The sequence below is a fragment of the Nyctibius grandis genome, chromosome 8, assembly GCF_013368605.1.
Source record: "Nyctibius grandis isolate bNycGra1 chromosome 8, bNycGra1.pri, whole genome shotgun sequence".
Taxonomy (NCBI): Eukaryota; Metazoa; Chordata; class Aves; order Nyctibiiformes; family Nyctibiidae; genus Nyctibius; species Nyctibius grandis.
In genome coordinates this window covers 12,505,602-12,533,023 of record NC_090665.1, presented here as the reverse complement: position 1 = coordinate 12,533,023, position 27,422 = coordinate 12,505,602, and the positions used below count along the sequence as shown (strand labels likewise).

At 47.0% G+C, this 27,422-nt stretch overlaps 1 protein-coding gene across 3 annotated transcripts in view; it reads right to left on the bottom strand.

Annotated features, from left to right (window-relative positions):
- Nucleotides 1-1,151: 1,151 nt before the first annotated feature.
- TP63 (tumor protein p63) overlaps nt 1,152-27,422 on the bottom strand; it is a 107,525-nt gene continuing 81,254 nt past the window's right edge. Inside the window, exons 5-14 of one of the 3 annotated variants that reach the window (XM_068405811.1) lie at nt 20,946-21,132; nt 19,105-19,220; nt 18,670-18,779; nt 18,251-18,387; nt 17,160-17,242; nt 16,071-16,207; nt 4,679-4,836; nt 3,635-3,779; nt 2,667-2,760; nt 1,152-1,448 (exon numbers count right to left, since the gene is read on the bottom strand). In XM_068405811.1, coding sequence (XP_068261912.1) covers nt 1,152-1,448; nt 2,667-2,760; nt 3,635-3,779; nt 4,679-4,836; nt 16,071-16,207; nt 17,160-17,242; nt 18,251-18,387; nt 18,670-18,779; nt 19,105-19,220; nt 20,946-21,132 — 1,464 coding nt within the window. Of the gene's footprint in view, nt 1,449-2,666; nt 2,761-3,634; nt 3,780-4,678; nt 4,837-11,487; nt 11,783-16,070; nt 16,208-17,159; nt 17,243-18,250; nt 18,388-18,669; nt 18,780-19,104; nt 19,221-20,945; nt 21,133-27,422 lie in introns of those variants that run through there. The other 2 variants (XM_068405812.1, XM_068405813.1) reach the window with 2 other exon arrangements.

Here is a 27,422-nt window from a genome sequence, read left to right as displayed (position 1 = left end):
CGAAGGCAGTTGGAAATTTCTTTCTTTTTTTTTACTCTCTGCTTCTAGTTGCTCATCACTTAGTCTATAGTCACCAGCAACAAACCACAACAGGCTCCAGCCTATTACAGGCCTACCTAAAGATGGTTCTACTTTACCTGGCAGAAAACCAATCTAGCATGGTCTAAATAAAAGATTGTCTAGGTTTAGGATAGCTGAAGCCCTACAAACCAGTGTGCAGCTCTGAGTTGGTCCTCTGTTCAACTAGAAGCTAGGCAGGCAAATCCTTATGCTAAACTAACCAGGCTGCATATGTGGCAAAGCCTAATTCTCTAGCTTAAATGTCAGTAGTAATACAGAATGGCTAAAGGTTGGGTGGGGGACAGAAGTCAAGAGTGACCGATGGCTGCATTTGCGTTTATATCCTGAAACAAGCAAACCAGGACATACACATGAATGCAAATTCAAAGCAAGAAGAGACAGCAGGTTTGTGTTTTCCCCAGAGAAGGCAAGGGAAAAGGAAAAAGTGGGTTGCAGGTGGCCGTAAGCGCTGGCCTGCCCAGCAAAGTGCACGTGCTGTCTCCGCTGGAGAATATTACACATGAACAGAGCACTCAGCTCCGTGGGAAGAGGCTGTTTAAGTGCAACGTTCAGCAGACCAATTCCCATTTATTTTTTGGATGAACTGACAGTTCAGGGTTTGGTGGCTTTAGGGTTTTGCATTTGGTTTTGGGGGCTGGGTTGGATTTTTTTTGGCTTTTTAAAAATTTATTTTAAACTTCCTGCTTTTCAAAGCGGGATCGCTGGATGAGAGAGACAAGTTTGCAGGTCAGGACACCCACAAGGTGTATGAGGATTCAGAAGTCAAGAAAATAGGCCCTCTCCCCAAAGAAAAACATGAAATAAGAATGACACCTTCTTGAGAAGGTCAATGGCTTTCAAGGAAATACCACCCGCCTTCCCCCTTTGCTCAGCTCTTCCCCTTGCAAGAGCTGGGGTGGAGGTCATGGTCCAGGAGCGTGACCTAGACAGCATCAAGGGCATAACTAGCATGAGTGAGCAAGAAAGCTTCCTCCGCCCTTCGTCCAGGGGTGCAGTACCAAGCAGAAGGAAGACAAATGAAGGGCTGAGCAGTTTGTGGCCGAGGCGGGGTGGAGCGAGGTCTGCGGAGCTCACTCCCCTTCCTCCTTGATGCGTTGCTGTTTGTTGCGCCTGGCATCCATGTCGAAATTGAAGTCATTCCACTCGTCGCGGGGTGGGAAGGAAATGGTCTGCCGGAGTGTGAAGCGGACCGCGTCAATGACCCGCTCTCCCCGGGTTTCGCTGGAGCCCACACTGACGGTGGAGGCGCCGCTGGGGGTGCGCAGGAGGTGGGGAGGGGAGGAGAAGTCATGAAGCTGCCGGTGGTCGAGGATGCCCTTCCAGATGGCATGGCGGAACTGCTCCGGGATCTTGAGGCTCACCAGATCCTGCAAGGCAAGGTGGAGGGCTTAACAGAGCAGTCCCTGGGCAAGCTGGGCTCTGGGAGTAAAAGCAGCCTCTGGGCCACCCTGCAAATGCCTATTAACCAACAAAGCTGCTAAAATTCAGGCAGGCATGATGCACTGCAGAAGACAAAGCACTAATCCTGAAGGTGGTGGTTCACTTCTGAACAAGCATGTGTAGCCATGAGGCAGCAAGGACTAAAGACACAAGGTCTTCTAAAGCTAGATGTTTAACTGTACTGAAAGGCCTCCAAGGCAACCTCATGGAGATCTGCTGGTGGTCTATGGTGTGTGATGCTGGGCTGCAGAAGTTCAACAGCTTTGAAAGCTTCCGTGTTTATTTCAAAGCCTGCAAAAGGGTTTTAGAATTCAAGTCTGAGCTCCAGTATTTGAAACTCTGTGTCTGACTCTGTAGGAACTGTCTTAATTACCGTACCAATTACATAACTAAAATTTAAGAACAGACACATAACCTGAGAAAACTTGGACTTTGAGGCCTCATCATATCTGGTGCAGTACCTGAGGGGAGCACTACCTAAACTCTGGGAAATGTGATATCAGCTTCTGAAAAAAATTAGCAACCAGCTTTAGTTAATTTGGGTCAGCTTTTCTAATTAGAGCAGCAGCCAAAGAAAGGCAGCCCACACTAGGGAGCAAAAGCACCACAGCCTTGCAAAGTCTCCAGGCTAAAAAAGGGGACAGCCAGCTCTGAGGAGAGCAATGGCACAGGAGAGGAAGCAGCAACCCTGCAGCAAAAGCCATGCAAGAGAAAAAAAAGCTGGGCCTAGAAACCAGTGGCAAGGGAAGATCATGAAGGTAATGCCAGGAAACAGAAGCAGGGAGGGAAAAATGCAGACCACTTCTGGACGGTCTACTTGTCTGCAGGCGAGTGAGGTGTTTCAGAGTGGTGTAAACTGAAACCCAGCCTTGCAGAACTAACAGGTGTGTGGGCTGGAGCCACCTTGGGGGCCAAAATGCACAGTGGTGGGGAAGGGAAGACACTCTCTCTGTGCCAGGCAAGGCAGTTACAATGTCTGCCCCGAGTCCAGCCTCTCTTCACCTCACAATAAGTCTTCTCTGTGTGCAACAGCCTTAAATCAAACTAATCATATAAAAATAAAAATATACTGAGTCTGGATTTCTGACCTGTTCCTACAGCAGGGCCAAGAGTGCAAACAAAGGAAATGGTGAGGAGTTACTTACATCCATGGAGTAATGCTCAATCTGATAGATGGTGGTCAGCCCCTGGGTCGTGAAATAATCCACACAGGATGAGCAGCCCAACCTCGCTAAGAAGCTGCAGAGGAGGAAGGAAGGAAGGAGAGAGAAAAAAAGATCACCCTGGCTGCAACAGCCCAAACCACAGAAAAACCAAACACTCAGCCAACCTGCAGCAACAGGAAACAAAGCTTTCACCCTTGGCTTGACCTTCTCCAAGACATCCCAGGCCTGCAAGCCACATCACTGCCACATCAAACAAATGAGGGAGTCCTTCATCTTGGCTCCTAGCAGACAACCCTCATGGCAGCACCTTGCCTTAGTCAAGAGACGGTGCTACACAGCCTGGATCTTGGGGCAGTAAGGCTCACGTGGACCCTCCTGCCAGGTCACTTCACCCAGAAGGTGGCTGAGCCCATGGCAGCCTGCTGCATGGACAGAGGGCTTCAGCAAGGCAGTTGGTCTGGGGCTTAGACACATCATGTGCACAAAGTACTTCAAATCAGCACATTCCTCCCTAAATGTAAAGGATTCCTCCTTTATGGGCAGCATCTTTCAAGCTGTTCAACCTCATGTTGGGCAGAGGGGCTTCTGACCCCAGCCATGGCTTGTTGCGTGACCAAAGCGGGGGAAAAAAGGAAAAAAAAAAGGAAAAAAGAAAAAAGAAATGTTTGCGAGACAGCCTTGTGCTCTCAGCTCCACCAGCCCAATAGATGCGGAATCCCTTGGCTTTCTTGCAGTCCTAATGTCCCTGTTTCTCTCAGCTGCTCAGAGATGGGGGTTTGAGGCTCAGTGCCCAGAGGGTGCCAGCCTCAGGACTGCCAAGACCCACTGGGATCCAGTGCTCCAGGAGAATGGGGCTAGGGACCCAGCAGGACCCTTCAGGCTCCCGACATGAGGCCTCCGCTCCCTGTGGGTGGGAAATGTGTGCTGGGCAGCCTGCTCCCGCTCACCTGACGATGCTGCAGTCTGTGGGGTACGGAGGAGGGGGGGTGCAGTGGGATGTTGAAGGCATGGAGAGGGGAGGAGGCAGCGCCTGCGTGGGGCTGAGGCCATTCATGTCGCTGGTCATGGCCATGTGGGTGCCCATCATGGAAACTGGAGGAGAGAAGAAGGAGGAGCACAGTTACCCAGACGTTCCCAGACCCCTGCTTTGCCCCCAGCACGGTGCCAAGGGAGAGTAACCACAGCCAAAGCATCGTTAAATCCTCTGCAAAGCCCTGTATGGAGCGAGCTCATGGGGAATTTCAAACAGGGCCACAATGACGGCACAAGGACCAGATGACAGACAGTCCTTCAGGAGCTCTCCCCTCGCCAGAACAACTGTCAGCAGCACCGCCATGGCGTCACCTTCCCTTACAAACAGGCTCAGTAGAAACCTAAGCAAGCCACGGGCGTCTCGGCTTTCTCTGCTGCAAGAGATGAGCAGGACAGAGCCAGTGGAGTAATCCAATACAGAAGGCAAACAGCTTTGTTTTCAGAGACACCAAGAGCACCTGAAGGGAATCAGCAACAGGCGTGGGCGAGAGCCCAGCACTTTTGAAATTTAGAAAAAAAAAAAAATACCCCAAAAATACTAAAACTCAGCCCCCAGAACCACGTCTGTCATCCTGGATTTAGACGGCTGCTGTGCACTCTTCAGCAGACAGGAGGAAACAGCTTACAGAGCTGCAAAATGCAGATATTTCCTTTGAAACTAAGAAGGGTCTTAATTGAATTGAGGGGAAAAAGTTTGCCAATGTTTACATCTCCTCTGCTGGGAAAGGAAGAAGAAAAGTCTTGAAAGACAGATGACAGTGCAGCCAGCCAGATCTGCAGCAAGAAGCAGCTCTGTTCACCCCTGTGAGGCTCAGAGCAGGATGCTGAAGCCTTGCCCCGTGGCACAGCAACGAGCAATAATCCCCAGCCTCACACTAGCCACTTGGAGATGCCAAGACTCCTTGCCCAGACTAGTGGGGAGCACACATAAAACAGGAGAAGGAGCGAGGGTTTCTTACTGTTGGTTCCCATGCCGTCAGGGATGGTGGTTGGGGTCAGGGCATTGCGCTGCTGGGGGTTAATTAGCTGGCTGACCGAGGGCAGCTTGTTCATGCTGTTCATTTTGCTGAGCGGTGGAGAGTTGGAGCCATAGGATGACTGCGACTGCATGGAGGTCCTGCAAACCAAGGAGATGTTAGGACAGGAATCACAGCGGTTGGTTGTTAAGAGCGCACATCCAAGGGGCTATGTTTTCTGTTTGTGGCAGTGGTGAGCTACTGCTAGTGAAATCACTGACACCACGGGAGCATCACAGATAAAGATCATTCGAGAGAGTCAACAGGAAATAAGAAGTTTCCCAGATATTCTGTGCATTTAAAAAACAAATGGTGAAATACCGACAAAAGGAAGCTTCACCTTCAGTTCAAAATTTTTATTTAAGGAAAAGCTTCTACGTAAGTTTTTCAGTTGAAAAGAACGTATGCAAAGCCAGCAAACAGCTGCCAAAACTCAAGAAGAATGTTTTTAAGTTAAGCTCTCCTTGTGGTCAAAGACTTTTTTTCGTAAGAACAAGAACTGAGAAAGCTGTCTCAAACCATCCTAACTACCCTAAAAACCTGACTGCAGAAACAATTTTCAGATCAGGTCGCACTTATCACCTTGGTTTCTCCAAACTTAGTTATTTATATAATCAGGTTGTTATCAGGTGTATATATAACAGCCAGAGGCTCTTTGCTCAGGACAGACTCCACACACCTTAGGGACCACTACTGAGCTGGTCAGAGCTGCCTGGGACACTGACATGCAGCTTTTGCTGGTGTTAAGGAGAACGTGCTATCCAAACCCCACAGGCTGCTTGCAAAGAGTGTCAGATTCCTACTACCACTCAATAACAGCACTAGCCTCCCTCAAGTCCAGACAGCCCCGAACTCCATCCAGCATATCCACAAACCAGGCCAGGGAGGCTTGCTGGCAAGCTTCCCCCTGCCCAGCCCCGAGGGTCCCAGCTGCAATCCTGCCTCGTAAGCGATCCGGAGCACGAAGACCAGACCGCTTTCTGAATGGCAGCCCAGTTCCCAGATTGAGTTACAGCTGCGGCATCCCATCTGGAGTGGGGTCTTATTTGGGATATGCAGAAAATGATCATTAAAGCGGCACCAACAGCGCAATTGGCAGAGCATTGCCATGCCACAAGAGAGTCGGTTTTTCTTTCTCTGACACTGGGGCCATTTGCAAGACTGGGCAAAGGTTCTGGGGAAGCGGGCACGCTTCCCAAACACGATGTACCCTCGCAAGCCGTGCTCACCCGGCAGAGCAGAGGTCATCTGGCTCACTGCAGAGCCCGGTACTCATTCGGCCATATCACGGTGACCCTGCGGTGAAGGTGCAAGGGCACATTCCCATCTTATTTCCCACTGGGAAACTTGTTTGTCTGGGTATAACTGGTTACGCCAATTCCTGGGAACTGGCTTTCCTTCTATGCAAAGAGAATAGTTATTACTTCAAATAAGTGAAGTGAAAAGGAAAGAAAAGCCTTATTCCTATAATTTATTTAAGCCTTCAGCACTCAAGGTCAAGTTTCATACAATTACATTGTCTCCAGCTTCCTGCACTTTTAAGACTTGCAGTGTTGGGTGGAGAAAACATCTATGCTAACAGGCTAGAGTATCTAAGGCCCTGAAGAAATGTTACCTAATTACACAATTACAGGAGGTACAGAAGGGTGTGAACTGTCCTTTGGCAGTGAAGATGCAGGACAAGATCCAGCAAACTTCATAGACTCAAGGAAGTGGAAAGCACAAGAAGCTTCACAAATTAATATTAACGATGGCAGCAACTCCCAAGGGGAAGTGAAACCGAGCCATGAAGTTCAGACCCAACTGTTCAGGGTGAAGGGAATGATTCAGACCTGAGGTTTCAATTCACCAATTATAAAAGTTGAGGGCAGCCATGAAATTCAAGTCATGTTGACACCACCCTTAACCTAAGAGGCTTCTGCATTTAGGACCAAAGTGAATATTTCTACTCTACAGGTTCAGGTACTTATCCTAACTGAGCTTCAGCTGAAATTAATACACACCTGAGTAGTCTCTTAGGGTAGTCTCTTAGGGTAAAATCTGCATGATATGCAAGTGAGGAGGTCACCACATACACAGTGAAATTCCAAATCAAATCAACAAAGACTTCCCAAAAAAGATTTAGGTGCATTGTTTAAGCTCAGGACAGATTTATTCAGAGAGCTCATGAGTAGAAACTTTTTCTTCTTTTTTAAAAAAAGGATGCCAGTTGCTACAAAACAAGATTCTCCAAGGAGGTCAGTAGTGGGCCTAACTTTGCCCTCTCCACCACCAACAGTGATCTCAGCAAAGCTGGCTAGGAGACTACAAAATACTTTGGGAATTAAAAAAAAAGGAAGGAAGGAAGGAAGCAAACACAAGGCAACCCAAAGCACCCTACACTATAGAAAAAATGCATACTTTAACATATAGCTTAAGGACTCCATTCTTATCTCATTCATACTCATAAGAATCAAGATTAAGACAATCAAGCTCAAGTGAATAAAACAGGAAACAAAAGCATTTTTCTTCATACCCATACTCGTTTCAACTAAACTATTCCATCACATGAGCAGACGTGTAAAAGGTCTAGACAAAGCCATCTAGCCAAAGAAAACCAAGATGCAAAATTTTATTGAAAATTAATGTCACACATCAATATAGCAACAGCCTCAGAAACACAAGAAAATGGTTTTGGTATTAAACACACGGACTACATGGTGTTTGAGGATTCACTGAAAATATATTGCTTTTTTCTCGATTTTTTTTTTAAACAGGTATTATAAGAATGTCATGCACAGTGATTTTCATTAAAATTATACTTACTATGTCTCAAGAAAGATTAGAAGTAGGAGCATTAACATTTCTTTGATATCAATGCCAATGAAATGCATTTTAATATCAAGGTATAAGGACTTCAATTAAGAGACTATTATACTTCTTGGAACAGTCTGATACGAAAGGCACTGAGTCACATTCTGCAACTGATTTTTCTCTCTTCAAGAGGCTATGTAATTATGTAGCCAATAACATTTGTAGTTATGCAAGCTTATATGAAGGCAGTCACCTCTCACGCTTCAAGGCATACACTGATCATCTCAAGAGGTCAGGACGGAACTTCCTCCTTCTCCCACATATGAAGCACAGTTTAGTTCACAGGTTACCTTGTATAATTCTGCACTTTCCCATCTCACTGGATATCAGCCCTTCACCAGAGGTAGGAAACTGCTTGGATAGACCAATTACCTGATTTGGTAGACAAGTCCTAGAGCCCTCATTCACATCAGATGAGAACACCATCACATAAGCAGCCTTAATGCAAATGACATCAAAGGTTCATTAAGTGCAAGAATAGCACAGCTCAGGCTCAGAGAGTTTAAGATTTCACCCAAGCCCCTGTGCCTACAGTTTGCTATCCCTGAAGACCTAGAGCTAGTCACAAGGCAGAGAGACCCAAGTGGAATCGAAGCTGTCCAGTTCTGGGCCTGCCTTTCCTTACAGTAGCCACACCAAGTGCAGCAAGTATTACATCCTAAGTTCACACATGGTCAACATGCCCATTTGCAACGTTTTTTTCAAGTAAGGTTGCCCATTGAGCTGCATAACACTGGGATGTCACTGATGTCATCTAGTAACACAAGTGACACAGATGATGCTCAGTTGCACTCATCCACTTTAAAGGCCTGTGAAGGTGGACACTAAAAAGCAGAGAGATGCCCTTGCTCTCCACATCTCACACAGCTGCTATTCTAAAGCAAGCAATAGTGCATCTTTTCCACCACACAAGTGGTTTGTAGACTTGGTAACTAACTGGGAGAATGGAAAGGAGGAGCCCTGATGTTCACTAGGTGACTACAGCACAGGGACAAGGGTGGTGCTAATGACTCCCCTTAGATTTCAGGTATGGGAATTTCTCAAGGCAGGCAGTGGATGCAATCTGCTCTGCAGGGAATGGAGCTGTAATACAGGGAGTGGATATACATCAACTAGTTGACATAGACTGATATTACCTGATTGACTGATAAGGCCCAATTAGTCCATTTCATTATTCCTTGAAAGGAAAAGGCTTACTTTTCTGAAGCCCCAGAGATGACAGAGAAGCAATCCAAAGACAGCTGGGAAAAAGTTTTCTTCTTCTATCTGCAGAGGACAGACTACGAAGCAACTCAATTGCTTCCAGCTCCAGGTTATTTGATTAAAAAAAACGCACCAAGATAACCACCTAGTAGCCAGAGGGCAAATCAAGTCACCATTAAGACCAATTTCACAATCATCATCCTCTTACAGGTAAGGAGGACAAATCAGAAAGCCTTTCCAGAGGACAGTGAGATCCAAATAATTTACATTCTTGTTTTGTGGAAGTCCCAGGTGCTGTATTGCCCATCATGATACAAGAGATTTCCTAGAGGTCAGACCAGATGATGAGTTGGAGCATGAGCTGGAATCTCCTGGTATGGGCTGTGGATGTCTTGTATCTTCTGGTGGGCTGCCTTCTCAAACTTGCCAGTGGACAGGCCTTGTAGCAGAGCTCTAGATACAGATATGTGTGTCCCTGTCACAGTATTTCTGTATTGCCATCCACAAGTAGACAAGACCAAGATGCAGGAATAAACCTCCACTGTAAGGACTGTGCCACTATGCCACTGTGACTGACAGTGCCAAGTATAATCCTGCGTCTGGGCTGCATTTGCAGTTCAGATTCCCACCTCTCACAGGGAAAGGAATAGTATTGCTTTCTTCTCCCAAATAAAAAGGCACAGAGCAATAGTTATCTGCTTTGTGATGTCAAAGTACTTCCTGGAGTTTCCAGGCAAAGTAAAGAGGCACTTGATTTGGTTAGCTTTACACAAGGAGCAGTGGTAGAGCTGCAACTGTATTAAATAGTCACTGCTAGTATTTATTCAGTTATTATTTATACTTAATCACAATTTTGGGGGTTTTTCGCCATCAGCCCTCCCCCACGCCGCTATGGTAGAACAAGTCTTGCTAAGACAATGAAGGAGATACCCAGAGATGGGATATGGCTCTCAAAGGAGATGTGAGTACGAGTCATCACCTGCTCAGATCACAGCTCTGCTGCCTGGAAGCGGATGATATGATGTTCAGAGATAAGAGTCTTCTCCCACTGCATCAGGCATTTTTCCTTGGTGGGTGGCCAGGAGGCCCGCTCTGCATTTGGGAGGCACCTTCTCTTCAGGCTGTGCCTAACCACAACTGTGTCAGAGCTGAGTACACACCTGCCCCAAATAACTCCAGCATGGACTACACTGCAGGCACACAGGTCCCCATCAGTATTGATCCAGCCCCCTGTGTTTCTCAGGGGATGCTGATCAGTGGCATTTGCAACCAAGCTCTGCTCCCCAACCACTGCTGATTAGGCAGACACCAGCCCACAGGGAGCACCATTCCTGGTGTACCTTCAATAACTTCTTCACATTTCCATTTCCTGCAGCCATCAACGTTGGAGGGTCCCCTCAGGAGAGATGCCACTGCCCGAGACTGTGGGTTGAAGGACACTTCTCTACCAGTATCAGGTGCTGTTCTTCATGTAAGGATGTTTGAGCACCTCTCTGTGGTGAGAGCCACAGCAGGCATCATGCCCACCCTCAACCAGCTCCTCCCTCGTTGCCAGCATCCACACCTAGTGCCACGCTCAGCAATGCCAGGTTAATTCCATGGCGTGTTACTCGCCCATTGATTGTTCCTCCTTTGTGCTGGTCTGGGCTTGACACTTAGAGATGAAGTTTCCAAAGGGTTCAAATTGATCTTGTGAAGCCCCATACAAACAGTCTTCAGAGGTAGAGTTTGATACAAGCAGTGTGAGGATTTACAAGTCCTTGCTGAGAAACTGTCTCCTGTGCAGGAATTGCTAAGCCAGGATGCATTTCATGGACAAAATAAGCAAAAGCCACTGGTTGCAGGATTAATGGACAAGGTGAGCGTGGCCTGAGGCCACTTGGCTGAGTCAGCTGCAAAATATGCTGGCGTCACTTTCCTTTGATCTGTGAGGTTTGTAGTGACGGGGTAAAACGTAGTAGAGTTGATGAATACTCTAAAGCAACATCTAATAACTGCTGAACATCTGCAAGGAAAGGGGCAAGCTCTGACACCTTTTCACAGGTAGGACAATGAGCAGTTTCGGACACTCTACCCTTTACACCCTCAGCTGCAAAGGGACAGAGACACTGGGCACACATGGATGTCATTACGCAGAAAGTCTCCAACCTCACGTTCACCTTGTGCATCTCAGCCCACCACTTGGATCAAGCCCATAGATTCAAGTTCAGCAAAGCTGCATTAATGACAGCGGTGCTGGTGCGAAGTCAAAGTTACCCACTCTTCTCTACAATTCTGATGTATTTTAGATCAGACCCTTTATAATTAGAAATAAGGGGAAACAATTCATAATGCCAAATCGGTGGGCATTTCTACAGGAAAAAAAAAAAAATAGATTTCTTACCAGTGCCAATTCATATAATTATTACCTCCCTCTGTCCAGCAGTACAAATGCTTCATCTGCTTGCACTATTACTACATGACCAGCATTAAAACAGCTGACTATCACAGACTGTTTAAACACACCCAACCCTCTTCCATCCCCCCCCAGCCATAAACACATTTTTAATTTAAACAAGACAAGAGGCATTTTAAAATTGAGACCTGCTCAGAGAAACCCTGCTGAGTTTCACAAATACAGAAGTAACAGGAAAGAGTATCAACAGGTTACAAAATCAGGAAGAAAACATTACACCAAGACAGACGACACTGTGGTTCCTGACCTCCCAATGCTACGGGCTACAGCTAAGAGGTCTGTAGAAGTGTCTGTTGTTTTTGCAAAGTTTGAGTCCCTTCAGGAGATCACTCTCACTGTTTACTCTGTTGCTATCAGGCTGTGTATTTGCCCCACTGTTCCTAGTCCCGCCAGCTGGGTAAAGCGACCCCACCAGCTCAGTTTATGGGTATACTGATGGGTTTGGGGGGCTGGAATGTTTTAGGATGGCATCGGTCTGTTTGGGAGGGTCTCTCCTTGAGTCCGTGAGTTCACTCCTGAAGCAGGCCGAAAGGAGACTGTAGAGAAGGAACCAGAGAAAAGAAAAAGATGAATGTATAGGACCCTTCACCAGCCACCAAGAGAAAAACAGTCACTTTCCACCTTCATGATCACAGTACGGGCTTTGAAGGAAGGGAAAAGCAGATGTCTTAGCACCTCCAGTGAAGGCATGTGACAGGGACATTTAGAAAGCTGGAAAGTCCCAGGTACAAGTGAGTGCTTGGCAAGGAAGAGAAAACAACTAACCAACAGGGAAATCTGATTTCTGTGTCCCACTCTCATGGGTGCAAACAGTGCTCTGGTAATGTTCCCAGCAAAAAACATAAGAGGAAAAAAGCACTCAGCCAAAGGGGAAAAGGAGAGAAGCAGCTTCCATTGAGCCCACTTCAAACTTCAGTTACTTAAAAACCAGAAGCTGGTGCTAAAGAGAGAGAAAGGTGCCCACTGTGAAAGGGCCATATTGATTACAACTCAGCAAAGCCGGGGGATCCTCTGCACTAAAGCCAAGGGGTCCCTGGGGCCGTCAATGTGGAAGACACTGCACTCTCAGAGCCAGAAAAGCAAATGCAGCACGTCCTCATATACCTAAACCCACACTTTTTCTTGCTCACTTTAATCTTGGCAGTTCTCTAGTGAGAACGCTATCCAAGTGCCTGGAGTTCACAACACATGCAAGCACAGCACTACAAAACCAAACCAAAACATGCAAAAATCCACTATTGGCTTCCACACCAAAAATGAGAATAACTAGGTGGAGATATGAAGAATACCTTCCACACCAGCCCCCTCTCTGCGACAGCAAGCACCGGGATCCTTGCAGCTCCCATCTCAGCTGGAGCACTCCAGGCACTGGATAGCTCTGCTCTGTCATACCTCACTTGTGAGGTTAATTCCTTCTCGTCTGGATAATGAACTGTGCTACTCGCTAGATTGAAAGGCAGCCAATGGGCTGGTAGCTGCAGCCCTGCTGATATGGGAGAAACGTTTTCTGGGATATAAGAGCCCTCTTCTTGGTAGTCACTGGAAGACTTTGTGAAATTCCTTCAGTCATGCTATGGCCAATTCAAATAGAGACTGTTCTGAAAACAGTGCTCAGCAGGGTCAAACCCACCATGGGAAATTTTGTTGAATATGAAAAAGTGTTTTCCAGTGAAACCCTTAGAGACTGTGGAGATACTCCCTGGGAATATTGATGGTAAATGTATTTTACAGTAGAGTATTGAAGAAACTTTCTCTCCCCAACAAGGCACAGGCCAATTCTAGTATCTCTGGCAGCAGGGATCTTCTGGTAAATCCATGTTTTAAACAACGGTGTCAGACCTTGAAAAGGAAGTCTTCTAAATAAACGTGTATGCTGCTGTTGAAATATGGGCCCCAGGATTTGGCAATGAAAAAGGAGACAGAAACTGCAGCTAAAAAAACTTCCCACCTATGATCATGAAGGTATTTGGCATAACAGTAAATAAGAGAAAACCATGCACAAAGGAGCAAACAAAGAGAGGAGATGAGACAGAGAAAGATTGTGGTCTGGCAGGATGTGAAACATTGTACTATTTTTGGTCATCTTGTGGGACACAAAGCTTTCTGCTTGCCACCAGATTTGTCCTTTTTATTCCAGAACGGTAAGACAGTTGCATCTTCTGACCTGCCAAATGCAATGCTGGTCTGTATGTGCATGAGAGCAATTATACAGTTGTTTTCCAAAATGACATTTATTTTTTTAAAGCTGCCTTTCACCATGATAATCTCATCCTTGCTTTTCTTACTCTTCAAAAATGATGAAGCTTCCATGTTGTAGGAATTAAAGGGAAACTTCTTCCCACACACCTAGATAGCTTTTCTATGTTAACCATTGCTCAGAAAAGTAAACTGAAAAATCAAGCAATTCCTCCATCAAGGCTTGACTAAGGAGCACATGTGGATGCAGCTCTGTTTGAGAATAAAGAGCCAAGGCAACTCACAAACATCCTGGCCCCACAGAGCCCTGCTAGGACCTACAGCTTCTACACATTCAAACCTCATCACTGCATAGGGACTTTCCTAGCTCTCCCTTTTAACGTACACTTTGAATGAAAGCAAATTGAGACTGAGTTTTGAAAGTACATCTCTATTTATAAAGTGAAAGGCATTTTCCTTTAAAGCCAGAACAGACCCACAAAGGAGTTACCCCGTGCCGCTGAGTTTGGCCAGCCTGGCAAGGAAACAGTGGCAGGACAGCGTCCCAGCAGCATGCAGTTCGCTGAATCTGCTCTCGACGCAAGGTTGCTCTTACCCAAACCAGTTCCTACAAAAAGGTCTTTTCTCTTCATTCTCACTTCAAGACCTGAAGATCCTTTATGATTTCTTTTTGCGGTGCAATCGCATCTGAGTCTTTTCAGCCTAAATGCCCCTTAGCCCTGAACACATTCCTTCAGAAATTAAGTCATACCCTGGATTATCAAAGGAAAAAGCACCAGAACCCAACTGCACCTAAGAAGCTATTTCTTGAACATGCATTTCAGCACAGAGGACCCTGCTTGATGGCAGACTGTTGGCAGAGACAACTGCAGCAGCACTGGACAAACACTGAAAGTTATTTTTCTCCCCACTCCTGGCATCCTTAAAAGCTCTTAATCTTTCTCCCCAGTATCTGAGCACACTCAGCAGCTGAGAAAAATGAATATATAACTGGACAAGTGCCAGGAGACATGCCGAAAGAAGTGTCATTAAATTAAATGGCTGGACTCACACACACTGGTCTTAAAGGTAACACAAATACCAACCTCAGTTGCCAGGAAGCCATCCTATTGATATAGGAAGAATGAAAACAGTAATTATGGCAAGCAAGTGTCAGCACCAAGTGAAGCTGTCATCTGCTGCCGTCCATTTCTGCTTACAAAATCATTTCTCCACTGAAATGGCTGTAGTTTCAGGTGGAGCTTTGAAGACAAGCAGCTGAGCGCACACAGGCTGCAATGCCTAGCAGCTTAGTAAAACACAGGCTGCAGTATATAGAAACAGTGGGGAGACTGATAAAATTCTCATTATTATTATTATTATTAAGTGCCTCAAAAAAAGAGTCCAGAGCCCCTGAATGCTCCAGCCATTTTGGCACAAGGCTTTTTCACACCTCTACAAGACTCCAGCTGACCCCTAAAAACACACAGGTTGAAATGTGAACACATGCAGAAGATCTGGCAGAAAGCCATGGTATTGCCAGAAGTCCTGAGACAAGGCCAAGGCATCGAAATAAATCCCTACAGGCTCAAGTGGGACTTATGTGGTGCCTTGGCCTTGTGCTAACCTCTGCAGAGGAATGAGTTATACCCGCAGCCTCTTGACGCGTGAGCTTACCACCAGGAACGCATGAGATCCTAAGCACTACCGCTGGTGTCTACCTACAGCCCGGGCAGCTATTTTCTGTCACCCGATACAGCAGGTGAAGCAATGCTCATGAATTACAACGCTTACGGTCTTGTCTGGGAAGTCATTCTCTGACCTAGTCTCTGTACTGCAAAGCTTTGGGAACAGAGGGGAAAATGGAAACCAGACACTTATTTGGCCCTTCTTCTCCCCATCCTCTTGTCACTTACACCACCCAAAGTAATCCTGGCGCAGCCCTGCCAGCCAGGTTCAAATAGGGACTACGTCTGCCTGGATGGAAAGTTTCTCATGTGCAATGGGGAGAGTCAGTGACACGTACAATTTTTAAAAACCACTTTAAAGTGCACACGTAGAGTCTTTCTTTGAAGTGTCACTGGTCACAAAGCAATTCTTACGGTTTCATCCTTGCTCACGGACTTTCAGCTTCCCTTTTTATAGCTGAGGACCTTATAGTATTTATACCCCACTGAGACAACAGCCCTCCGACAGCACCAGAGATGTACAGCAGTGGGGTCCAAGCACTCAGCTGAGCCGGTGCTCATGGTCCCGGCTCTGTATGCTCTTGGCAAGATGCGCAGATGGACAACCTGGAGAAGGTGTGGAGATGGCTCCAACATTTGCTGCTGTTCCCCTGAGGCAGACAAGAGAAGAGCACACCCACCCAATGCCCATCTCGGGCACACATGTGCATTGGGTTTTTGTCTGCAAGCTGTTCAACGGCACTGCCTTGCTGTGCCTTGGGTTCCAGCTGGAAGTTGGAAATGATCTGACCAGGGGGCCAACAAGCAGCTATGCTGTTGGAAAGTATTTTGCCAACACAGTACTCTACGAGTGCTTGGCCCTCGGTTGAGCACCACAAACAACTGTGCAGAAGCCTTCTGTGTCTCTCTCCTCTCTCCCCCTTCACACCATCCTTACTGCACAGGTCATACTCATACTCACTGCTTCTGGAGCAAGTGCTGGTGCTGCTGCTGCTGCTGCTGCCGGTAGGTCTCAATTGTGTGCTGAGGAAGGTACTGCATAAGCTCCAGGGACTCTTTGATCTTTAGCAGCATTTCATATGTCTCCCGTCCCCTCACCTAGATCATGGGAAAAAGAAAAGGAGGAAAAGAAAAACCTTAAAGGACTGCATTTAGAGTGACAGCCACCTTAATGAGTTTTAGATTAAGTCAAGTAAATAATCAGAGCAGGATGCAAATACTCTGCTTATACTCTATGCATATGCAATAAAACCACTAAGCCTTGTGCTAGAGGTACAGCATATAATGTTGAAGAGTGATAATCTGACACTGCAGGCTAATGAACATCTTGGGGTTGTCATCTGGCTCGACGTAAACGTATGCCAACCAAAAGCAATATTCTGATCCAATCTCTTAGAAAATGTCTCTACCTGCCTCAGATGTAAGCAGATCTGGTGCTGAATCTTACATGCCTTGAGGAATAAAAGAGTACTTGAATTTGGGTGTTGGGTTTGGATCTCACTTCTCCTCTAAGCACACCGTGGTTTGTGATTTAACCAACTAAATGTGGCTCATGGGGAAGCAGCTAAACGGCCAATTACATATACTTCTTGCCCTTTCTGATCCTACACTTAACACAGTGCATTTCACTTCTGTCACTCCACAATGATGGCAATACATATAAAAACCACAGAAACATCCACCTTTGTCAGCAAGACAACACTCATTATCTCTAGAGAATGCTCAAGTGCCACAGACCCAGAAATGACAGAGGAGGAAACCCAGTTAGGTCTCCAAGACAATGTTTCCACCAGAATATCCCTTGGGATATTCTCATATGGCTTGCACAAGACACTCTCAGTCAGCAGCTAATGGAGTTTTTCATATATGTTGTTTGGAATATTTGTATTTAAAATGGGTAGCTCTGGGGATTTGGAAAAAAAAATATACATATGCCACATCCCATCCCCATCCTCAGTTCTCTCTGAGGTCTAGGTGAGCAGCTGACTTGCCTCAAGTCACTAAGGAAGATACTAAACATAACGTAAATGCAAAGATAGAGAGAACTCACTGGCAAGTATAAGAGCTCATCATCTGGGGAACGCCTTTTTTTGATAGATGTCATCTGTATGCCATGAGTTCCTTGTCGAAAAGCTGGAAGAGAAACCCCAAAAGTATGCCATTAAAAAAAAGAGAGAAAGAAAAAGGAAAAAGAGATATAAAAGAGAGACATGAAGTGCATGGCCAGCTCAAATCCACAGGGCTCTGAAAGCGTCTCTGCCTGAGCCACTCCAGAACTGTGCTTGCAGCTCCTGGCTCTGTAAGGCAGACATGACTTTGCAGATGTTGGGTGGCCATACTGCTTGGGGAAACACATCAGCCAAGGAGCACTGGATATGTGGCAAAACCCCAGCAAGCTCTACCTAGAACAAGCATTGGCTATTTGAAGGAAAAACTGCGAGCTTTGGTATTATAGTGCTCACAAGCTGTCGGTGAATCAGTGATCCACAAAGGTGAGAGGACAGGCAGGGACCACACAGAATCCACTGTGGAAATGAAGCCCCCCTCCAACCTGCCTCCTGTTAAAACCTGCTGCCTTTCTGTGCAGCCTAGTGCCATCACTGAGCATACGTGGGAAACCAAAGTTGAGTTTCCACATCTTGCATGTCTGACGAGTATGTTGCACTCCTTGGAGCACAGAGAGAGGCCACTTGCCAGAGCACCTCTGATGCACAGCGGGATTTACATGCAGTCTTAATCTAGATCCCTGTGGCTGGAAGACATGTGCCACAGCATAAGACACTGGCTAGAAGGAGCAGAGAACAGTACAGTCCCAAACAAGCAGTAAAGGTTCAAAAAGTGGTTACAGAGTCCCAGCCATGTACCTTGAGGATAGCAAATAAACACCCCCTCCGGCCACTGCTGGCAGGGCTAATCTAACACAGACAATGCGGCAAGGAAGCCCATAAACCCAGATTGTCAAATGCTGTTTTGTGAACACCAGCTCAGGCTGATTCACGCTGGGAGAACAGACATCTAATGTCCTGCTGCCTCCAAGCCCATGCACAGCACCACTCCGTCCCCGCAGCACAAGTGCCGGGGTCGCACCTGCACCCAGTGACAGCACGATCTGCAATCTGCCCAGCTCTGCCAGCTACTTACGGCGCTTCGTACCATCACCATTCTTTGTGCTGTCGGAGACTTGCTGCTTGCGGATGCTGTCCTCATCTGCTTTGCGATCTCTGCCTGGGCAAGCACAAATGCGGGCTTCGAAACATCGGCGGCCCAAGACTTGCCCACTTGGAAGAGAGGTGAAAGAGGAAGCGTCAGCTGGTGGCTCAGATGCAGGCCAGCAGCGTCCCTTGACTTCACACCAGACTATGCACAGACAGACCCAACCTCCCATTTCCCAGTCAGGATAACCCAGGTGTTGGGCAACTCCCACCTGCAAAGATTTCAAAATATCCTATGGCCCCTTGCATCAAATTGTCCCTAAGGACCTTGCAACACTGCCCTGAGCAGAAGAGGAGCCAGAAGGCCACCTCACAAGCAAAGGGCTACACTTCTGATGCACTACTTACTCTCTGGTTTCCAGTGTCACAATGATGAGGATCGGACGACGGTTCATCCCTCCCACACAGCTACTGTTACACATGAAGTTGTACAAGACTGTCGTGAACTCTGTACCAACCTGAATGAGACAAAGAGGATGAGCAGAAGAGACAGCAGGTGGAAAGCTCTGCTTTTTCCAGGCTCTCCTCTTGTACTCCCACAGCTGTGCTACAATCAGACTAGCATGAAATAGGCCCCACCACAAGGCTTCCTTAAAAGAAGTGAAGAACTCCTGCTCTCAAGGGATAAAGAGGGTGTTTAAAAGCTCATTTCTGACAAAGAGGAAGAAGGGATTCATTGTGATGAGGATGGGAAAAAGCACAAGATCCCAACTCCTTTGATTAGGGTTACAACCCCCACCCCTTTGCGTGCTGGGATGCCACCACCCTGAGCTCACAACATACCTGGGGCGGCTCGTAGGGGACCAGCACACTCTGCCTCCCAGTGATGGGGTCTTCTACATACTGGGCATGGCTGTTCCCTTCCACCCTGATCAGGTGGCTGGGAGGCGCAATCTGCCCTGCAAGGACAAGGAGGCAGAAAACAAGAGACATTGTTCAGTGAAGCAAGCTCACGCACACGGCGGCAAGATCTTCCAGAAAGGGAAACCCCCGGCCCCAGAGGTCTACCAGAGCACACATGTGCCTCCCAGCCCTTAAAGCATCCCTTCTGCCTACTGTCAGGCATGAAAGGCAATCCAGACTTTTCTCAAGTTCATGCTGGACACTTGTAAGTAAACTTGAACATGGGCTTCCCAAGATCCCAGACTGAGTTCAAACATGAGCTGAATGGCAGCTCACAGCAACTCTCCGAGCACGTAACTCCATGTGGATTTTCACACCAGGTGAAAGCCTTTCTTTTCCTTCCCCTAATGTATACACAAAGCAAATTCCTTCAAATCTCAATCCCTACTAGAGTCAATTGCTAGCCCTCTTCTGTTCCCTCCCATCAGTCTTGATCCTAAGGAGCTAAAAAAGATTCAAGCAGCAGAAGAAATACACATTTAATTAATGGTCAACTTGAAAAATCATGCTTGCTTACAGCATCAGCAGAAGGGAACATGATCACCTTTGTTTGTAGGCCCCTTTACAATAATCTAAAAAAAATAGTTTCCTTCCTACAAATTTTCTTCAGTGTTTCTACAACATACAACTAAATTCTGAGGAGAGAAGCCTGTTAACAGTTCATCCAAAGAATTTGTTTTGTGTTTGAACTGTTCATTTCTTACTCAAAATACAGCATTATTTCTAGAGAAGTAATTATTTCAGAATAAGAATTTATCGTTTTAGTTATTTTCTTTCTTAAAACTCCATCACTGAACCACGTATCAACCCTCAAAAAACCCATTTGCATCAGAAAAGCACTTTCTAATATGAAAAAAATATCTCAAAGAACTGTCTCACTCCACTCTGATTTTACACTCCCAAGTCCTTGCTTATTTTTAGGCTTGTCTAGCTGGCTGCATTGTAACCAGCGAAGGAATCCAGGCTCCCAAGACATCCTGCTAACTGACACCAACTGGGTTTTTTGGGGTTTGTTTTTTTTTTTACAGTAGAAGATAAATAATACACGTAGAATAAAACAGATGCTCATCTGAACTTATGTGAACTTAAGCAGCCAAGGCAAAACAGAGCCCAGCCCATGAGTTTGCAGAAAACTCCAGGACATTTTTAAAACAACTGCTACTTCACTAACATGAGGAGAAGCAAATAAAAGATTAAAACATTAATACTGAACCGATAGCGTTAAATGTACAGAAAGATTGCCTACAGTTGATGCTGGCACGTAGCATTATCCTGCTAGAGATAAACAGCCCCTCCGTCTTTGAGGCGTGGATTAAGGACTGGAGATGATATTGCATCCTGTTACTAGATCCCTGTCCCAGCGACGTGGAAGCTCATTCCTGAGCACAAGAACAGCTGCTTCTCATCGCAGGAGCAAAAGCAGAGCAGGGAAAGGCTGCCAGAAGGGCACTGCCTGCCATGGGGACAGACATCCATCCAACCTGGGCAGGCGTGAGGGTTATTTCAGTACTTTCTTCCCAAGGACGTGCTTGCACAGGGACGGCTAAAGTGTAGTACGAAGCTTCCTGCTAAGCATGGGAAATAAAAGGCTGCACAAGACGTTGCAGGGAGGACTGCTTCCAGCGGGTTTGCTGTGAAGCAGCTGTCAAATCCCCGCACTGGCCACTCATCAGCCAAGCAGCTTTGGAGAGGGGCTACCAGCAAAGCACTGCCCTCCTTACCCTCATTGAACTCCCGGCTCAGCTCGTGGTTCGGGCAGCGTTTGACCACTTCGGTGACATGTTCAGCTTTCTTGTAGACTGGCATAGCCCTGATAACGGCTCCCTGAGGCGGCGGGGTCATCACTTTGATCTGGATGGGACATGTCTTGGCGATCTGGCAGTACAGCTTTTTCAGTTCTGTGGAATACTGGACGGGGGAAAAGAGCAAGAGAGAGTCAGGATGTTCAGCTAGAGGTGAAGGCATGTCAGATGGAGATGGATTTGCACACATAGCTGAATGCAACCAGCTACTGCATGTGCATTGCATTTGTTCACACAACAGCGACACTTCCAGACAAGCAGCAAAAACCTTTACCTTAGCAGAGTGTATTTAGTAGAGTATAAATCTACGTCTTAGTTTTCCCAAAGGCAAAAATCTTCAGATAAAGAGCACTGCTTTTACACGAACAAATAGTCTTTATTTCTCTTGGGCACACAGCCCCTCTTCCAAGGGACACACATTACCCACCTAACAAAATGGATGCTATTCTTTTCACAACACCCTGTAACCCTGGAAGCACTGGAAACCACAAATGTCAAGTGTTTTATCCTGTTTTGTAAGAAGCCCACCTACTTTTGCAGGGGGATGAAATAAAAACATGAACCTTGGAATTGAACAGTACTTGAAAGCAAGTCCCTGACCAATTTGGAGTTGTACCAAACCTGATATTTCAGCCATCTTTTAAAAGCCTCTCATACCTCTGCTGACCACCTCTGTAGCAATCTCCAAACTTCTAAACTCAAAGCATTATGTCCACAAAAGAGGTAACAAATAAAATATTTTTTTTTTTAATAATCAAAGGCCAGAAGAATTGAACAGCCCAAATACCAGGTCCACTGTAAGACCTAGAGCACAACCCAGCATTTGGCTCCAAAAGGAAAATTGTGACTGTGCAATGAACACCTGGAGCAGAAGACGCTGCTTATATTCACTGTGCTAACTTGGAGCATATTGGACTCCCTCTTTTAAGATGTTCCCCACTAAAGCAATAACACTGATGCAGCATTTTCCTGAAGTGTGTTCACATCTGGAAACCTTTACTCAGCAAAACATTGAGGCATGGGCTGAAGTTGTTGGTTTTCATTCAAAAACCCTCACTGAAATAAGGACACGTGCTTAGCGGGAATCGTTGGAAGGAAACTCTTATGTGGTTCAACACAGTGTACTAAACCCATTTTTCTGGATGTCCTCCATGAAGGAGACTCTCCAGTCTCTTCTGCTCTACAAGGTTCTTTCAAAATACAGCAGTTTTCATCAGTACCCCACTCCAGAGGCATTCAGTTTTCTCCTGGTGCTCAGACATTCGCAAGCACAGAGCTCTACCAGTAACTCTAACCACGTAACCCACAAGACTTGCTGGCATTTCCCCACTTCCATCTCTTTGGTTCTCACAGAGAAAGAAAAGTGAAAGCCCCAAGGTGGTTGTTTTCTCATAAAAAGTCTCTAGCAGCCATGGCCGATACAGCCCCGGTCCCAACTGTTCAAACAGAGCACCGACAGGTTCATACAGGTCGAGAGCACAACTTGGCCATCCACCCTGCCAGGATGGGAAGAGCTGGCGCATGCATGGGTGGGTGGTGGGTGACGAGGCAACAGAAGGATTGGCTAGCAATATTCAGGGATTATTTGCATTTCAAAGTGTACACATTGCTAAGATAGGAAAAACCAAAGTTGGGAGAGAGACACTAAGGAGGAGAGGAGGATTAAAAATAAGCCAAGCCGGTCCCTTCCCTCCTCACTCAACGCCACCCTGCCATATGGCAGAGAAGATGATACAGGTATTTAAGCTAAGGAAAAAAATTCTTTAAAATGCAAAGGCCAAATTGTGCAATGTATTTTATGTGCCTGCAGGCTAAAGATTAAACCCACAAAGGATTTACCCAGCCCGCGGAAATGGGGAACATGCCAAACAATTACAAAAAAAAGTTGCGAAACAGATCTAGATGGTGATTTATATCGTACATCTTTTTAACCTGAAATTCCTTATTGTTTTTTAATTAAAAAGCAATTCCTTACTAAAGGTAAGAGTGAGCTCATTATGTTTTCTTTTCATTTTAAGAGGTAGGAAAAGAGTCACATATTTGAAAAAGGAAGAAAATTTAGAAAGCATTGTTGCCCTCAACACATCAGTTTGCTAATCGCATTGTAAAGGTTTCAAGGACAGAAAGCCTCAAAAATCTCAAAAAGCCAACTAATCGTTGGGATGCCTTAACATCATTGAAGTGTAAAGAAATTGGGCACTCAAAGGCGGTGGGCTGAAATGAAAGCATAAATATGGAAGTGCGATGGCGCAGGGAGGGCACAGCACACACCAGGAGCCAACGTGTCCGGTGTCTGCAGGCATTCGGAGAATTGAACAAATGGAAGGAGACACACGCCCCTCGGTCACGGATCAGAAGGGTTGGTGTTGACTGTCATTTTACGTATAATATCTTCAAAGACGGAATGCTGAGGTTACAAGAAGTGTGTATGTGGGGGGAAATCAGTGCTTTCAAAAGGACAGGAGAGGTGCCCAACACCAACACGAATACCGAGGCTCCAGGTTAAACAGTATGGCCCCTCTGGCAGCAAAGGAAAGGATCTGCTCCTCACCCGCCCTTCAGCACACCAATTCTCAGACCCCTTTGGCTACAACCAGCAAGGAAGGCATTGGACCTGCAGCTTAAATTCACAGCAAGCAAACAGCCAAGGGCTTATGGGTTATGATGAACAAGCCTGTCCAACAAAAAAAATATGTGTATATATATATATATATATATACACACACACATATGTCCTCAAAACACAGGGCAGACTCAAGAGCTCCAGGCTCTGGCCAACACATTGAACTTGGCATGTCAGAGAAGGAGGGTGACCAGGAGCCCACCTCTGCTTCAGGACGCAGTCAGGGCACGGGGAGGCAAGCAGCAGCACCCAGCAGAGGAGGACGAGACAGCAGGAGGGCTGGCTGCCTTTTTGTCACCCGATTGCAAGAGGAGTTCAAGCCTTGCAGGCACCACGCAGGGCTCGGGGCCGTGGCACATCACCGTGATTTCACATCTACCTCAGCCACAGTTGCCTGCAAGCATGCAGTCGCTGAGCGGTCGGTCATTTAATACCGGTGTAAATCTATCCACGGGGTACCTGCTGTCAGACAGTAAGGGGCTTGACTTTCCCACCCTGCCAACTCTGCTGCAACTGTGGGTAACGTGATGCCTAGCCATCTATTGGCATAAATAGATGCGAACAACTAGGTCACGGTGACTTCGTACTGGATCGGTGATAATTGCTATATCCACGGAGCAAGACAGGATATTGTATATAGATTTCAAAGCAAATAAGCATCAGAAAAAAACCCCAAGGCATGAGCTGTCTGGGAATTCAGAGAGTGCCTGCAAGCACGTCACCCCTCTTACCACCCCACCTCACAGAAGGTGACAGTCACCCTCCCCACCATTTTGCTACAGGAACTGACAGACGCTCACTGTATGAGGGGTAGGATCATGAGACCAGTAGTTCCCAGAAATCTAGAGCATGACTGCTAATCAACACACTTCTGTTACTTGCTAGTGTAGGAAAATTAAATTAATTAGGAGCAAAAATACCAAAAATTAACTTGACCCAGTCAGCAAACCTGTCCTTTAGCAAGATAACAGCAGTCAGGATCTAGCAGCACAAACAAAAGTGGCACCAACAGCCTGAGGAGTGTGAACACCACTTCTACCAGACGTATGGACCAGAAAGTTATTTAAAACAAAAGAGCGGAGCCTGGCGACGCGTTATCCATTTGAGAGGGAGAGGAAAGAGCTTTGGCTCAGACTTTTTTTGGGGGTTCAAGTGCTGCACATCATGCCCAAATAAGCAGACTTCAAGAGATTACCAAGAACAACAGTGAATTTAGCTTTTTGCTTAATAACATGCTTTAAAAGGAAAGAAGAAAACTTTCCAGCGCCTGCAGCCCTGCCCTCCCCACCTGCCTGTGCAGACATACTGTATTACCCACTTTTGGCACTCTGGCTGGTAATTCAGTATCACAATACACACACGCCAGCTACCATCAGGCAACACCTGTCTGATTCCTCAGCAGGCCCCTTCTCCGGAAGGTGTGTCAACAAAGGGTTTAAAGGAGAAGACAAAACACTTTTCACCTCTCAAATGGAGAATTTTTGCTAGAAAGTCCAGAAGTCTCCTGGAAGTAAGTGCTGGGTGCAATACAAGCTGCAGTGGCTTTTCACTGAGCATTCAATTCCCCTGTAAAACTCTGATGCAGCGAAATCCCCCAAGCACTACTTTGGAAATCTACCTCTAATATCGGTCTAACGATCTGATCTAGCAGAGGGATTACAGCTGCTGTCTTTAAAAGGAGCAGGGTTCAGCCAGCTCTGAGAATGCTGATGGATGTCAACTTGAAGGTGATCCCAGAGGCTGGCTTATGGCGTGACAGCTCCCTGAGCCCCTTCTGCTCAGATCAACAAGTCTTTCAAATCTTTTGCAAACTTCTTTCAAGAAGTCACGTTTTAGTTCAACTCAGTTAAACACTCGATTCATTTTACTTGACATTTTCAAAGCCGTCGGTCAGCTGTGCTTTCTCCCCTTTCAACGTAATTCCAAGAAGGGGAAAAAAAAGAACAGGTTAGAAGAGTGAGAAAGCAACATTTACTTGCACTAAAGAATTTGCAGATGAGAACAAAGGGTTGCAAAGAACTAGAAAATCACCTGCATAGGGTTTATTAATTTAGGAGAAAAAAGGCAGGGGGAAGAAAGTAAGATGTGCTAAGAATAAAAATTGAGATTTATGCATGCACTTTAAATGTTTTTTCTTTGATGAACAGTGTTTTAACTTTTCAATCACAAAAAAACCTGTTGGGGACATGGAGGGGGACACCAGAAACATGTGTGCACATGCACACAAACTCTTAGGAACTGACTTGTACGCAGAGGACGCACCACAGGGAAGCCCAAGAAGAGCTCTACCAGGAGCGCTGCAGATGTGGACATCTCCTACCAGATTTAACTTTAGGCTCAGCATAACCTTAACCCTACCGCTTACTATCTGACTTGTTGCAGCTCTAGTTGGAGGTCCTCTATCTCATCAGGCTCCAGAGAAAAGCAGACAGCTTGCTGCTAGTGGATGTAGCAGACATTCAAACCACAGGCACGACAGATAGATGCCAGCAATCATCAGCCTTGACCTGCCTACAGACCCACCACACATAACGACATAACGACAACCCCCAGACTCACAGCACACCGCACTGGCGAGATGTGCCTCTGAGCATCCCCCACCTGAAGGGGAAACCACCATATGACAGACGGGAGCAGGAGAGGATGCTGATGCAGACCCACAAGTGCTTTGCGGACATTTACTAAACTTCTCCGCCCCGGGGCAAAGGAAAAACCATGTCACCCTCCTTTCCCCATTGGGGAAGGGCAGAGATTCACCTCTGGGCGTCCACCTTGCAGAAACTTAGACTTCATTTTCCCCTTGGGTTCCTCTGCCCGCTTCCCGTCCCTGCCGCCATGCGCCCCGTGCCTCACCAGGCGCGCACGAACGGTGCTGATGAGCTATTAAAATCCTTCCTCCGAGCGCTTTTCCCCAGGAGCCGCAGCCAAAGGCCGCCTGTTGCCACCTGTCAGTCGCAGGGATTAATTACCTGCGCCGGGCTGGGAGCGGCACATTCCTCCCCAGCCTCACCCTCTGGGATGTTGACATCAGGCAGGTGGGCCCCGCGTCCCCCCGGCCGGCAGCGCGGAGGGGACAGCGGAGGGGGGACGTGACCCACGAGCTGCGTGGGGACAGGCAGCACCGTGAAAACCACAAGAGGAAGGGGAGAAGCGTCGAGGAGTGTAGGTGCAGCTGCACACTGCCCCGGGGCAGACGGCGCTCCCAACGCCGGACCGGACGCCGACAGCAGCTGGTGCTGCACCTTGGATACCTCAGTGAAAAAAAAAAATTAAAAAAAAAAAATATGTGTATGTTGACCTGCTTAGGTAAACGGGGAAGGGGAGGGGCGGCAGGGAGGAGAAAGGAGAAACGTAGCCTACGGACAAAGATTCAGCGGGATGGTGCCTGGTGTGCCGGATCTCCTCCCTGCGTGCAGCCCCGCTCGCCCTCTCCCCACCGGCCGTGGCTAACCGTGGGGCTCAGCGCACAGGCAGGGGTTTGGGAGAAGCAGTGCTGCCCACCAAGGCGCTGGAAAGGGATGCTGGCGCTCAGCTGGCACGGCTCCTGCACTGTGCTATCGCGCGATACAAAGGGAGAGAAAAGCAGTTTTTTCCCCTCTGGCAGATGCGGAGCTCCGTGCACAACCACCTACTCACCTTGGCGGAGAGAGCCAGCTGCGTGTTCCCCCTCCACGTACAAACCCCTGCCATTTCCTCTGCACTGCACTCCCACTCAGGCCCCCACCACCGCCCCGCAAATGCCCATCCCCAGCCACGCACCCCAGCCCAGAGGA